A 15,777-nucleotide genomic window follows, 5' to 3' on the forward strand; every position below is an offset into this window, starting at 1 on the left:
ACTGAGTAATTGGGATCTGGAGCTCCTGGACCCTATTCCAAATCTATGCTTAGTTATAATACCTGTGTTTCTAAAGCACCTATACAATCAGTTCAACCTACAACAGTGCAGCACTCCCTCAGTGCTGAACTAGACTCTCCGCCTACATAATAAGTTACACCCTCACAACTTTCTGAAATAGAGAATGAGAATGAAAAACGAAATTCAGCCAAGGTTCCTCTTCCTGATTTCAATAACCCCTGTTGGAATTTCACGTGAACAGGAGCTTTGATTCCCTGTGTGAGATTTAAATACACAATAGTAACTAAGCACTCCACATCTTGTGTAAATATTAAGGATATTTTTCACCCACACCCACACACACAGACACAGAGCAGTCAGCTCTCCACATCTGAGTCACTAACATTAGTGCAAAGACAGCCATTTAAACTTTAATGCCTCAATGTCATTTTCATTAAATATGAATTGAAGGCATTTCCATTTACAACGAACAAGCAGGGAGCTGCAGCACAGCATGAGGTGCAAAGGTACATGATGACAGAAACACAAACCATAACAACACGAGTGGGCTCGACATCAGAACATGAAGTCATTAAAACGTCGGACGGGGGAAGGTAAAGCCACAAAAATGGCCTCTGGTCCTAAAGTGCTCCATTTAGTTGATGATTCAATATTGCTGTGCGCACTCGCATTCCATAAAGCATGTAAAGCTCCCCAGAGATTTTAGCAAGGCTCCGACTCAACTTGGAAACAGTGTCATTTCAATCTGGTGCAGCACCTGACACCACAAGACACAACTCTGTTAAGTAAACAGCAAACAAAAAACAGGATTTCGATCCCATTCTCTCTCTGCACAACTGTCCCGGATATTTGACTGAAACGTCCTCTGCACTGCAGGACAGCCAAATAAACAATTCTGGCTCCCACAATGGCTGAGCGGTGCGGCATGTAGCTGGACACTTCTCAGGTCCCATTCACAATTCGCCCCGAGTTATTTAATTTCAGCCTGGGAAATTAGTATGCAGGGAAAGCAAGTGATTAGGAAGGCAAATGAAAGGTTGTTGTTTATTGCAAGGGGAATAGAATATAAAAGTAGGGAAGTTTTGTTACAGCTGTACAGGTGTGACCACATCTGAAGTATTGTGTACAGATTTGCTCTCCTTAAGAAGGGATAAAATTGCATTAGAAGCAATTCAGAGAAGGTTCACTCGACTGATTCCTGGGAATGAAGGGGGCTATCTTATGAAGAAAGGTTGAACAGGTTGAGCCTATACCCATTAGAAGAATGGAGGTGATCTTATTGAAACTTAGAAGATCCTGAGGGGACTTGACAGGGTTGATGCTGGAAGGATGTTTCTCTTTATGGGAGAGATTAGAACTAGGGGGGCCAAATGGCTTATTCCTGCTCCTAATTCACATGTTCGTAAGCAAGTAGTTGCAGCATCGAACACCTCCGACAATGCAGCACCCCCTCAACGGGTCAGCTTAGAGTAGGTGGATGTTTCTAGAGTGGGGTCTAAACTCATGACCTTTTGGACACAGAGGTGAGAGAGTGCTAACACTGAGCCAAGATGTCCACACATTAAAACAGTATTGGTGTTGAATATTCCTGCCCTATTAACACTAGGCAAGCAGTGGCAATTTATCTTATGCATCAACACCACCCCCACCCCACAAACCCCCTTGCCAGTTTCTTCTCTCCCCTTCCTGAAGCCATCCTATCTTGCCAGGCACGGATTCACATGCACCAACTGTGCTCCAGTCCCTTGCCAAATGTCCGTCCTTCACTGGTTTGTTCTGAGAGTCATTGGCTGTCTGAACTTTAAAGGCAACACACCTAACCCCGACATCCACACAAAGAGCACTTTCAGAGAGTGTAGCGGGATAGCAATCAGGAATGGGAAGGCTAGTTAATCATTCCTCTCATGACAAATCACAGAGGCACTGGGGACAACTGCAAATAAAGAATGGATAAAACATCCCCTACATTTAAAAAAAGGAATTTTGACTTATCACAATTAGAGAACAAGAGAGAGCAAAATCATCGATTTAATAAAACGGGGTGACATTTCTGCAGAGAGCCTGGTTATCACATCTAACACCTTGCTCCTGGAATAGGTAGTTCTGTTCCCAAGATTCCCCCAGATAACAGCAGCCCAGCTTCAGGCCATCAGAGCACACACTGAACAAAGTGACAGTGCTTCACATGGGAGCTGGGTTACACAGGAGTGGGAGGCATGCCTCAGTTGTACCATTTGTCTTTGTTCCACGACCTTCTCTGTGACCTTGTCCTATCAACACCTTTTTTGTTATCTCTTGCCCCACCCCCACTTTACTTGCTTAAAACTTTTTACATTTCTAATATTTGTCAGTTCTGATGAAGGGTCACTGACCTGAAACGCTAACTCTGTTTCTCTCTCCACAGATGCTGCCAGACCTGCTGACTATTTCCAGCATTTCTTATTTTTGTTTCTGTTGTACAGAGCCTTGGTCACAACCCATTTGGAGTACTCAGAGTAGTTCTGGGCACCACACCTCAGGAAGATAATATATTGGCTTTGGAGGGGGAGCAGTGTAAATTCACCAGAATATTTCTTGGGCCTCCTTGTCTCGGGAGACAATGGGTAAGCGCCTGTAGGTGGTCAGTGGTTTGTGGAGCAGCGCCTGGAGTGGCTATAAAGGCCAATTCTAGAGTGACAAACACTTCCACAGGTGCTGCAGATAAAATTGGTTGTCAGGGCTGTTACACAGTTGTCTCTCCCTTTGCGCTTCTGTCTTTTTTCCTGCCAACTACTAAGTCTCTTCGATTCGCCACACTTTAGCCCCGCCTTTATGGCTGCCCGCCAGCTCTGACGATCGCTGGCAACTGACTCCCACGACTTGTGATCAGTGTCACAGGACTTCATGTTGCGTTTGCAGATGTCTTTAAAGCGGAGACATGGACGGCCGGTGGGTCTGATACCAGTGACTAGCTCGCTGTACAATGTGTCCTTGGAGATTCTGCCATCTTCCATGCGGCTCACATGGCCAAGCCATCTCAAGCACCGCTGACTCAGTAGGGTGTATAAGCTGGGGATGTTGGCCGCCTCGAGGACTTCTATGTTGGAGATACGGTCCTGCCACCTGATGCCAATTATTCTCTGGAGGCAGCGAAGATGGAATGAATTGAGACGTCGCTCTTGGCTGACATACGTTGTCCAGGCCTCGCTGCCGTAGAGCAAGGTACTGAGGACACAGGCTTGATACACGCGGACTTTTGTGTTCCGTGTCAGTGCACCATTTTCCCACACTCTCTTGGCCAGTCTGGACATAGCAGTGGAAGCCTTTCCCATGCGCTTGTTGATTTCTGCATCTAGAGACAGGTTACTGGTGATAGTTGAGCCTAGGTAGGTGAACTCTTGAACCACTTCCAGAGCATGGTCGCTGATATTAGTGAATGGAGCAGTTCTGACGTCCTATCCCATGATGTTCGTTTTCTTGAGGCTGATGGTTAGGCCAAATTCGTTGCAGGCAGCCGCAAACCTGTCGATGAGATTCTGCAGACACTCTTCAGTGTGAGATGTTAATGCAGTATCGTCAGCAAAGAGGAGTTCCCTTATGAGGACTTTCCGTACTTTGGTCTTCGCTCTTAGACAGGCAAGGTTGAACAACCTGCCACCTGATCTTGCATGGAGGAAAATTCCTTCTTCTGAAGACTTTAACGCATGTGAGAGCAGCAGGGAGAAGAAAATAACAAAAAGTGTGGGTGCGAGAACACAGCCCTGTTTCACGCCACTCAGGATAGGAAAGGGGTCTGATGAGGCACCGCTATGCTGAATTGTGCCTTTCATATTGTCATGGAATGAGGTGATGATACTTAGTAGCTTTGGTGGACATCCGAAATTCACCAGAATATTACCAGGGCTAAAAGGGTTAAATATTGAAGACATGTTGCATAAACTTGGCTTATACTCCCTTGAGTTTAGAAAATTGAGGACTGATCTAATTGAGGCGTTTAAAATGATAACGGGATTCAATAAGATCGGTACAGAAAAACTATTTACTCTGGTGGGGAAATCAATAATAAGGGGACATAATCTTCAGTTTATAGGTAGACCATTCAGGAGAAAAATCCAGAAGCACTTTTTCACACAAAGGGTAGCAGAAATCTGGAACTCTCTTCCCCAAAAGGCTGTGGAAGCTGGTGGAGATGGGCAATGGAGCTGCCAGGATTGTGAGAGTTTCATTAGGTAGGGGTATGAAGGCACCCTGGGTATGGTACATGATGCTGGGAGGTCTACTAAAGGAGAGAAATCATAAACAACCAAGTCAAGTGAATGGAAAAAAGTGTCTCGTCTGTGACCAAGTCGACATATTTTCTCTCCCACGCTGAACAGGAATTTCACAGTGGAGATCTTTATCACCCACCTTCCCGCCTCAGGACTTTGTGCCTGGATTATCGCCAAGAAGTTGGTCAGGACTTTAAGTCACAGCAATATTTATGGAAAAGCTCTCCACTAAAACTGGAGGCCTTCAAGCTTCGTTCGAGAGCTTTCCCCAACAACATGAATGCTTGTCTCTCCCGAGAAAGAAAACAAGAATAACCACATGCAAATTCCTTAGGCAGTGAAAAGAGAGAGAGAGAGAGAGAGAGAGGATTGGAGAACTGGGTGTCAACACTGATGTCATTTGGCCAGTTCCCTGCTCATGTGATACTTTATTTTGCCGTATTCATTGCAGGGGAGGGTCGCGTTTGGAGAGTGAATTCTGTATACGAATCATGGCTCTAAATCTAGGGCCTGTTATTTGCTCAATATTGACAGTTCTGCCAACATATTAAGAGGCTGTATACATGAGTCATTCACAAGCTTGTTCCACCAGGAATACCAATATTGTGACAGGTAAGTTTCAAAGGTATCATAAAGCTGAAACCTCCGTGACAGGCAGCAATGTAACAAACTGTAATCAGGATAATGGGCTCTGTCATGAGTTTCTTTGTGTTATTTGAAGCAACACAATGAGGTACATGGATTCCAGTTCCTTGAAGATCTCTAGAAGGTTTATTAACAGTTAAACTAGTACATACAACACAGGGCAAACTATAAACAGAATCTTTGTCCAGGGTGTTCCAGTGCACAGTAACTATGGCTTCTAGTCACATGACTGGTACTTAGCTCATTAACATACCGAGTTCTTAAAGGGACATCACTCTTAAAGTAATCATACAACAGGCTCCACTACTTATCAGCTGGGAGGCTAAACTCTTAGGTGGTCCAGAGCAACATGACTGCAGTCAGTAGCCTGAAATCTCCATTACTTGGCCTAGGCCTAATTCATTCTCTGCGTTAAAGAGTCATTACAGCACAGAAGGAGGCCATTTAGCCCATCAAGTCCATGCCGGCTCTCTGTACAGCAATCTAGTCAGTCCCATTCACCTGTTCTAATTTCCCTCAAATGCCCATCCAATTCGCTTTTGAAATCATTCATCACCTCTGCTTCCACCACCCTAATGGTAGCGAGTTCCAGGTCATTACCACTCGCTGAGTAAAAAAGTTCTTCCTCACATTCCCCCCGCATCTCTTGTTCAAAACCTTCAATCTGTGTCCCCTAGTCCTTGTACCATCAGTTAATGGGAGCAGCTTTTCTTTGTCTACCTTATCTAAACCTGTCATACTCTTGTACACCTCTATCAAATCTCCCCTCAATCTCCTTTGTTCCAAGGGGAATCACCCCAGCTTCTCCAACCTAACCTTGTAGCTCCCGTTATACATTTCAACTGAACACAGGCAAGGATCTGGACATCAAAAACAAGCTGAGATAGACTGAAAGAAACGAAACTTTAAAAAAAAGTAACTGGATGTACATCCAACAGACTTCCGAGTTCCTTAGTTATGAGTCAGAGAACAGATAAGTGACTTTATTTAGCAACAAGGTATGGATTAGAAATGCATCTAATTAACTGCTAACATTCCAACAAAATTCATAACATAGCCAACCACAATCTTAAAGAAACCAGGAATGCACATATGCCACATTTGATATTTGACCCCATGTTATTAGTATCATTAAATCAGTGCAAGTATTGTGCCTGGATCTACAGAGAGAATGTTCTCCCACCACCACCCCCCGCCCCCTACCCCACCCAATCCATCTTTAGGTCTTGAAATGTCTCAAGGCAAGTGCACAACACAAGTGCGAAATGAAACATCGGAGCTAGGATTGGGAACTGACCACCCACGTTAATGCTTCAGTTCAAGTGAGATTTCCCAATGGTTGCACTAGGACAGACAATCAGCAAAGGCCTGTTACAGCAGCCATCCTTCCTGTTTGCAGAAGAATTGTAGCTCGACCCAATGGGTAAGCAGTTTGTCCATTCAGCTCTCCAACCTGAATCTAGCTCAGTCAAATGGCTTGCTGAAGTTCACTGTATAATGGGCAATGGCCATTTGAGTGGGTGCTTTACCTCAGGAAGATGTCAACGTCTTCAGGAGAGGAGGGAAGAAAACAGTTGGAAAATAGTCAGAGGAATGGAAATTCCCATTGGCACCAAATCCACATGAAATGGCTCTAAATCGGGGAGGGGAGCCTTGGAGGCCATCTCCAGAACAATCTGTAACCAAATGTTGACCAGGCCGCTTTTCTCCCCCCTCTAGCTTTAAAGCTCCCTGAAGCTATTTCTTGGAATGATATCAAAATTCGTGTGGAATTCCTGACGCACCCACCCCATAGTTGCACAACTTAGAATCTGAACAGTTTTACGAGACGCTGAAACAAAAGAGAAGATTCTCCAGAGGGACCCAGAAGGTTTTGCAATGGGCTCTGAGCTACCCGGCAGGAGTATTTCAGGGTCAATTCCTGGTGTCTGCTGATCTCAGTCAGAGCAGCAGTAGGGCTGCTTAGAATTATTAGAACACCTGGGCTATGGGAGGGAGTGGGGTGTACAAGGAGATTCTCCTGTTCATTACGCAGTGCCCCTGCTGTAAACACCACTGTGAGGACAAGACAGGACTTGGCTCTGATGCCTCACCAATGTTGAATAGCTCGCTGATGCCACCCAGGGAACAAACTTCACACGAACCGGGAACTATATCAATGACCTTTGAACTTTATCTCTAGGCCATCAAGATCTGACTCCATCTCTCACTCATTTCCAACCCCACCCTCAGGAAGACTGGGAAGTACGATGCTGTATCCAGTGGGTTGATTACGGTGGCTGATTAAAGCCAACATCCTGTATCACTACATCACAGTAGGCTGCGTAACAGTGTCTGTACACCAATGAACTCAAAACCATCCTGGCATAAACACTGCTTCAAACAGTGGGCAAGGTGTAACTTTACAGTTACTGTCAGCTGACCGATAAGCTGCTTCCTTTCCTCCTTGCTGTCACTAACCCTCCCTTTTAAAAGAAAAACACGGAGCTTGACAGAACTAAGATCAAATCTAACATCCTTCCTTTGTATGCTGCTGATCTCAAATTCAATATTATAATTTTGTGTTTAATTACTGAGTGCGAATGACATATGTTGAAGGAACCAGTTTGGAAAGTCAGTCCCATTGACTGAAGAAATGAGGTGAAACACACATGACATTGAGATAATTACAGCACTGGAGTGTCCCCAGTTAAGGCTGAATTGTGCCCACATAAAATGGTTCTGGCAGTCTTCTAAGCTATGTAAATGTTCATCCAAGTGCACTGAAGAAAAACTTGCATTTATAGAGCACCTTTCACAACCACAAGACTTCCCAGAGCTCCTTACAGCCAATGAAATACTTTTGAAGTGTAGTCACTGAGGTAATATATAAAATGCAGCAGCCAATTTGCGCACAGCAAGCTCCCACAAACAGGAATGTGAAAATGACCCAATAATCTGTTTTTGTAATATTGATTGAGGGATAAATATTGGCCAGGACACCAGGGAGAACATGCCTGCTCTTTAATTAGTGGTCGTGGGATCTTTTATAATAACTGAGAGAGTAGACAGGCCTCGGTTTAACATATGAGGTGAAAGATAGCACCTCCAGCAGTGCAGCACTCCCTCAGGACTGGACTGAAGTGTCAGCCTAGATTATGTGCTGAAGTCTCTGGAGTGGGTTCCCCAAGAGTGTCATACAAATCAATGTAACCAGCTCCCCTACTCCCTGCTGCTGGAGTCACTAGCACCTCCCGTCCCCACGTATAGGAGGGTCCAATAGTTGCTCCCAAGCCTTTCTTAAACCCGTGAGCGCCACCACTATCAGTAATCTCTCCCATCACATCTGCTGCCCCTGCAAACAGACATTAAAGGCAATCAGAATGTACAATTGATTTCTCAAACTGGTACTGTGGACAAGACCCCTGCATCAGATTCTCTGATCAAAGCATTGTATCGATTTGAAGTATTTTTTTTAATCCATAGCATGATGGTGGATATACAGTCTCCCAAATTTTTCAAACAGCACATTCTCCTTTCATTGTTAAGTCCTTTCCAGTGTTTAACAATTACTAACACACAGCCTAGGCAAATAAACCAGCTCATGTGTGAAAAAGCACACATCTTCCAGATTGCAAAGATGTTAGCCTGCAGTTATCATAAATACTAGCCAGTTTCCAGAGACACCTGCAGAAATTGAGACTCCCTCAAAGCTCACTGCTACCTTTCAGAATCTAGCCTTTCCCCCTTGGTTTATACTGGGAGGCTGGTCAGTGTTTATTGCACTAGGGAATAGGATAGAGATGCAGACTAAGTTGTGCCAATACATCTGCCATTACTGCTTAAAACCATCTCCTAGGTCCTGCTTGCAATGACGCCAGCTATACTAGTGTCAGCCACCGCTTCAAAACTCCAGAGATCAGGTTATCACCAAAGTTGTTTAAAACAGACTTAGAAATAATAGACTTGGTCAATGGACTTGTCTGACGTGGAAGCAATTTAGGCTTTTGTACTCATAGAGAACAGCTGGGCAAGCTGTTATTTTCCCCACGCAAAAAGGAGTGGAATCACAGAATGCAATCCCCAAAACAAAAAGGTTAAAACAACACAGAAACCCCAGCAATAAAAGCAGAAGTTATCTCAGTCAGTCAGTCTTTGGAAAGCAATGGCCCTGTTTAATGGGTACTAATGCAAAGGCCATTCTCATCATTCTTCCCTCTTCTCTTATGATACAGATTCATTCTAGCATGCATTGTCTGTTACTTTGCCCCAGTGGCCATTCTTCACACACAAGCCTTGACAGTGAGTGTTGTAAGGTTGTTCGACCATGGGCGGCATCACAACTGAGCCAGTCTTATTTTCTGGTCGAGAGTACTGGAGAGACTTCCATCTCCCCAGCTCACTGCAATGACCAGGCACTGGAACAACACCCAGCGGAGTGGCTGTTCATCAGAGCTCCCCCTTTCCAGACAGATCCGTACATGGAATGCCTCTCGTTCATGCACTTTCCCTCTTGGTCTCTCCTAATCACCATAGCCCAGCTGAGAGTGCAGAAAGACAGCCTCCACTATTGCCCCTATTGTTCACTCGGCAGTACAGGAGTACATGTCATGGTATAGAGCTATGCTTGAAAAGAAGTCTTGAGCAGAATCCACTGATGTGGAAGAGATTAGCAGGCAGGATTAAATGAATTTTGCTTTCCAGAGTGGAGTTGGTCTTGGAATGCTCTCCAGGCTTAACATGTGCTTGGATATAAACCCAAGGGAAAATGTTACAACATTTTTCTTCTGGAATGGGGGGAGAGGGAGAGGGGTGAGGAAAGGGGTAATATTTTTAACTGCGGAGAAGTTAAATTGAAACCATATGGAAGGTTTACTCAAACCACTCTAAGCCTCTCCACTGAGTGCCATCCAGGCTTATGACCGACAGACACCAGCATCAACCATCGTACCATTCAGGATGCCTTGAGGGAATACTGACTGGAACGTTAAGTCACTACAGCATTCAGTGAAAGGTCAACGAGTCAAAAGAAATCTTTCACTGCACCACTTCCTAAGGGATGTGGCCATCCATTCCCATCTTCTTGCAGATGAATTGTAAGGGGAGAGGAAACAGGGCGTAACCTTTTAATTAGTTATCCATTGTTTAGAAGAGATCACTGGAAACCGAATCTATGCAGACAGAATCTGACCTGCTTCTCGTAACGCACGCTGTTTAACACATTCTGTTATTCGCTTAGAAAGTCCAGTTGTGATTTCCAGCCCCCACTACCCCTTCCAATTCTCTCCCTGACCTGCTTCACTTTTACTGAGGTACAGCTGCACGTGGAAAAAAACAGGGATCTTGGTCCCAAAACAAAAGAAAACACATTAAACAAACAGATGATTTGCTGCAGTTGAATGGGTTTTCAGATCTCCTCAGCCATGGAAAGTGCACGATCATAAACAGCTTTCTGACTGTGGAAATATAAATAGTTGGTTGGGAGTGGAATGGGCAGAAATCAATCTCGAGTCAGCAGATAAACAGTTAATTCCTGTTGAATAAATTGCCCATAGGTGGAAAAGGCCACTATTATTTTTATTCATTCATGGGATGTGTCACTGGATAGGCCAGCATTTATTGCCCATCTCCAATTGCCCTTGAGCAGGTGGTGGTGAGCTGCCTTCGTGACAACTGTAGGTCTTGTTAGGCCATTTCAGAGGGCAGTTAGGAGTCAACCACATTGTTGGGGTCCGGAGACACATGTAGGCCAGACCAGGTAAGGACGGCGGATTTCCTTCCCTGAAAGGACATTCGTGAACCAGATGGATTTTTACAACAATTTGATAGTTTCCTGGTCACCATTACTGATTCAGGATTTCATTCAATTAATTGAATTTAAATTCCCCCAGCTACCATGGTGGGATTTGAACTAATTTCTCCAGATCATTAGTCCAGGCCTCTGGATTACTAGCACATTAACACAACCAGTACAGGGCCTTGGTGAGACCACATCTCGAGTACTGTGTACAATTTTGGCCTCCTTACTTAAGAAAGGATAAAATTGCATTAGAAGCAGTTCAGAGAAGGTTCACTCTGATTCCTGGGATGAAGGTGTTATCTTATGAGGAAAGGTTGAACAGGTTGGGCCTGCACCCACTGGAATTTAGAAGAATGAGAGGTGATCTTATTGAAACATATAAATCCTGAGGGGACTTGACAGGATGGATGCTGGAAGGATGGTTCCACTTATGGGCATGACTAGAACTAGGGGAAACAGTTTAAAAATAATTTAAGACGGAGATGAGGAATTCGCTTCCTCACAGAGCAGTAGAGGAAGGGTCACTGAATACATTCAAGACTGAGTTAGAGAGATTCTTGATAGACAAGGGAGTCAAGTGATATGGGGGCAGACAGGAAAATGGAGTTGAGGCAACATTCACATCAGCCATGATCTTATCAAATGGCGGAGCAGGCTCAAGGGGCTGAATGGCCCCCTCCTGCTCCTAATTCGTATGCTACCATGCCCAGCCATATTTTGTTTTATACTAGTTATGTCTCCCCAACACTAATGTATTAGTCTCCTATACACGGTAAACACAAAAATATGTACTAATGTTGCATTGTGTATCTCTACACAGAAAGAATTCAAAGCAAACACGCACATTATCCAGCATGAACTTCCTTCGTATGCACTGTGTATATGACACAGATAGAACTTGTTTTTAAATTGTGTGTGTGGGGGTGGGGGGTGGGGGGAAGGGGAGGGGGAAGTGTGGATGGGAAGAGTCGAGAGGGATAATAGGAGGCAGGCAGTTTCAGACTGGGAGGTCCAGGATATTCTACAAGTTTGAATGAAGGAACCACAACTGGGAAGCATAAGGACAAGTCATATCCAAACAGGATGGAGGTCTCAGCAACAACAAAGCAGCTGCAAACTTATGTCACTGGTCAGTGCTCCCTTGCTGCTCCAGGCAGGTGGGAATCTGATGCACTGTCCTGCGTTCGTGACATAATGTGAGGCATTTCGGCCAACAATTTAAAAGAAATCCAGTGATGAATCCAAGCAGCACTTGACCTTAGAGAAATGCCCGGACACACACTCATTTAACTAGCCTGTCCCCTCAACTGAAATCCAACTGTGTTTTACACCACATCCATATTAGGTACAAACTGCGATGTAGTATTAACTTGCCAAGTGAAGAAAAAAAGCAGCCTTAAACTTTGAGGGGTAAAAACGATACAACAATTAGATCTGCCAATCGTGCTGAGATCCCAATCAGTCTGCACCCTCCACTCTGTGAGACATGTTTAAAATTCCTCACGCTCTGGTATGCAGAGTACACACAAGATGAATATACATGCTAATAGCATATGTAAAGCTACAGACAACCCAGTCTATGATATTCACCCTCTGAAGTAGACACTGATACACCTCCCCCACCACCCCACCCAGGCTGTGAAATACACACACTGAAATGTACACTCTATAATGTGCAACCTGCTGCACATTCTGAAGTCCCTGCCAAAAATGTAAATGTGTTTGATCCCTGGTCTGTGCTGAATGAGGGTTATATAAAGGCTGAGCAGAAACACTACCACTCGTTCTGGAGCCCATGAGACACACACGCACTGCTGCACACTCGCATGAAATACACACTGTGGTCCTGACACTACATACATGTGTGTATCTGTTTGTCCACGTATGAGTCTGTTTATCTTTATGAGTGAGTCTGTGTTTATCTGTGAGTCTGTGTGTTTCTGTGTTTTAGGATATCTGTCTGTGAGCCTGTATCTGTCTGAGTATTTGTGAGTGTATTTATGTGTGTCTGAGTATGTATGTCTCAGTGTGTACGAGTATCCGTGTGTGTATCTGAGTGCCTGTTTGCGTATGTGTATCTATGGGAATGTATTTATGTGTGTCAGTGTGAGTATCTGTGTATATGTGAGTGTCTGTATCTGTGTGTTTACCTGTGTCTTTCTGTGTGTGTGTGTGTGTTGAATCGCTCTCCTCTCCTACCATTGAAGAAGCTCTTGGCTTTCAGATAACCCACACTCAGGCGCAGGACCGACAGTTTGTCCAGCCTGGCTCGGACATCCTCGCCGAAGGGCAGCAGGCTAGTCAGTTTGTCCAGTTCACAATTCAATCGATCTCGGTGCCTTTTGGACGGATTGGACTTGACGCCATGGACAGGAGGAGGTTTGGGGCTAATTACATGTTAAACAAAAAAGAAAGGAAAACAGGAATGAGTCAGGCTGGGTCAGAACTACACAAACAATTGTTAAAAAGAAAACACTAGTGCTAAAAGCAGAGCTTTAAACGGCAAGTTTGCTTAAATCAACTCCCAGTCTGTGACTCTCTGAGCCTCACCTCTTCTGCACGGGTTTCTTTCTCTTTTTGACGGCGTAAATCCCTCCAGCACTCAGCATGTTGTCGCTAAATATATAATCCAGACAGCAACAAGGAAAGCCACCGCGGAAAGTGGCTCCGATCCACTTTCACAGAGCCCAGATTGCAAAACTGTGCCCCCGAATCCCAACGCTCCGGCTCAGCAAGATCCCAGGATCAGGGTTATGAAACTGCCGTGAAACTGATTGAAGAAATCCCGTGCAGTATCAGCAATGGCGAGTTCTCAGCTCCTGGGTGCTACTCTTACCCCTCTTTAAACTCGCAGTTCCAGCAAACAATCCCAGCAAAGTTTCCCCCCCCACCCTTTCAAAAAAAAATATTTCCTTTTAACAGTGTGTCCCACAATCTTTCTTTCTTTCTCTCGCACTCCCTCTAACCAACTGCTACCAGGAACTTCTCCCCTTGTCTATCTTTGCCTGTCACTCTCCTTCTCCCTTCCCTCTCCCTGGGCTGGGCTTAAACCAAACTGGCCTGACATCATAGGTTCCAAGTCCCGGAAAAGGAGCAGCATTGAAGGAGGAGACTGCTTAAGGTGGTTTTGCAGCTGGTACAGGGGGAAGGGAGAGAGAAGAGACTCAGGGGTGGGGGGTGGGGGGTGGGGGGTGGTTCCCCCCCCCCCTATCTTGGGATCGAATTTGATTCCTAAATAGGAATGAGGGAAATAACTAAAGCCACCCTCCCAGTATTGCAACAAACACATTAAATCACTGCTTCTAATCACGATTTATATCAGTTTTCTTTTGGTATTTCAGACTTGCCATAATTGGCAATAGCTGCCTCGTGCCATTTTACATTCACATCACCAGAGCCAATTTTCTCCCTTTTACAACATCAAAAAAGGAATTAACTTTCATTTCTGTAGCATCTTTCACCACCCCAGGGCATCCCTCAGCGCTTTACAGCCAATGAAGTGCTTATTGAAGTGTAGACATTGTTGTAATATGGGAAACTCGGCAGCCAATTTGCGCACAGCAAGCTCCCACAAGCAGCAATGTGATAATAACCAGATAATCTGTTTTTGTGATGTTGGTTGAGGGATAAAACTTTGGCCCCAGGACACTGGGGAGAACTCCCCTGCTCTTCTTCAAAATATATTGCCATGGGAGAGAATTGCAAACGAGGATGAGAATTTTAAAATACACCTGTAGCTATACCAAGAGGCAATGTAGGTCAGTGAGCACAGGGGCGATAGTTGAATGGAATTTGCTGTCAATTAGGATATGGAAAGCTGGATTTTGGTTGGCAGTGACTCACTTGTGATTTCACCACTCTGCTCGCTCCATGTCTGGGGGTATATATTCTATGAAGTGGTCTTCATTCAGTATTGTATGAACACAGTGAATAATGTCACAATCAGTAATTCTTGTTAACAGTAAAATGGGCTCACATTGAGAAGGGTGGATTCGTCTCAGATGAAAAAAACACAAACGTTCTTCTTTCTGCAGCTCTTTCAGACTCGTGGATTTTTTTCCCCTCTCAATCTTTCCCCTACTCTCCTGAAGCCATTGGCTTATACTCAAGCACTGACTGTCCTCTGGTATCTCACCCAAGAAACCACTGACAGGTGAGTCAATCCAACCAGCAGACATTTTGAATGCTTCTGTACTCCCTCCACAAGCATACTCCACCAAGGACAATCAGAGAATAATCAGGAACAGGAACCCTGGCTGATTTTTCCTCTCTCTATCCCAGAGCAGCAGAGATCAAATGCAGCGCCCTCTATCAGCTAATGTGTCGGGGTTCAGGGAGCAGAGTGTTACACCAGGTATGGGCAGGACCAATGGTGAGTGTGGGGCAGGGTGCTGACCTGCCCACATTCAAGATAGGTGATGATAGGTTTGGCCATCATGACTGTTTCTCAAGTTTCCCAGACTGGTGTGCTCAGTTAAGTTCTGGATTTAGATGGGCACTGTGGAGGAAGAAAGAGAAATCTTATTAAAATCCTACTGGCATTATAAATGGAGAATACCGCTTGTCACTTACTAATTGTGAACTTGCTTGTGGAGATCTTCATTGTCCCATTTTTCGGTCCAAATTAGTTAATTAGTTAACTCCCAAAGCAATATAACCCTAATCTGATGGAGTACAACTTGGAGACAGGATGACCTCTATTTCCTCTGTCTCCCTCATCTCCCTGGGCCAGAGATTGGACTGATAGATTTGCTGCCAGGACTTCACTCATGCAACCTGGATGCTGAGGTGATGCAGAAGAATGACTGTGGGTGGAAGGGAAGGATTGGATGGAGACTGACTATCCAGAAATTCCAACCTGTGCCCAACCTTTACGCTGTGCCATCACACTGCCCCCTGGTTACCTGTTTAAAAAAGCAGAATCCATCATCATGGGTTGATAGTACCACACATTCCCTTTGTTGGTTTATAATGTACTTGACAGAGATTTCATTGTGTCTGTCTCGAGACAACCACAAGTGCCATCTTAAAACTGCAATGCCAGATCTTTTCCCGCTTGCAGGTAAATAAAAGTTTAGCACAGGT

At 44.7% G+C, this 15,777-nt stretch overlaps 1 protein-coding gene across 1 annotated transcript in view; it reads right to left on the minus strand.

Annotated features, from left to right (window-relative positions):
* Positions 1 to 13,756, minus strand: part of ahr2 (aryl hydrocarbon receptor 2) — a 203,648-nt gene extending 189,892 nt beyond the window's left edge. The window contains exons 1-2 of the mRNA XM_068035886.1: positions 13,243 to 13,756; positions 12,892 to 13,079 (exon numbers count right to left, since the gene is read on the minus strand). Coding sequence (XP_067891987.1) covers positions 12,892 to 13,079; positions 13,243 to 13,301 — 247 coding nt within the window. The 5' untranslated portion in view covers positions 13,302 to 13,756. The remainder of the gene's footprint in view (positions 1 to 12,891; positions 13,080 to 13,242) is intronic.
* Between the last annotated feature and the right edge of the window lie 2,021 nt (positions 13,757 to 15,777).

This window comes from Heterodontus francisci, chromosome 7 (assembly GCF_036365525.1).
Source record: "Heterodontus francisci isolate sHetFra1 chromosome 7, sHetFra1.hap1, whole genome shotgun sequence".
Classification (NCBI taxonomy): domain Eukaryota; kingdom Metazoa; phylum Chordata; class Chondrichthyes; order Heterodontiformes; family Heterodontidae; genus Heterodontus; species Heterodontus francisci.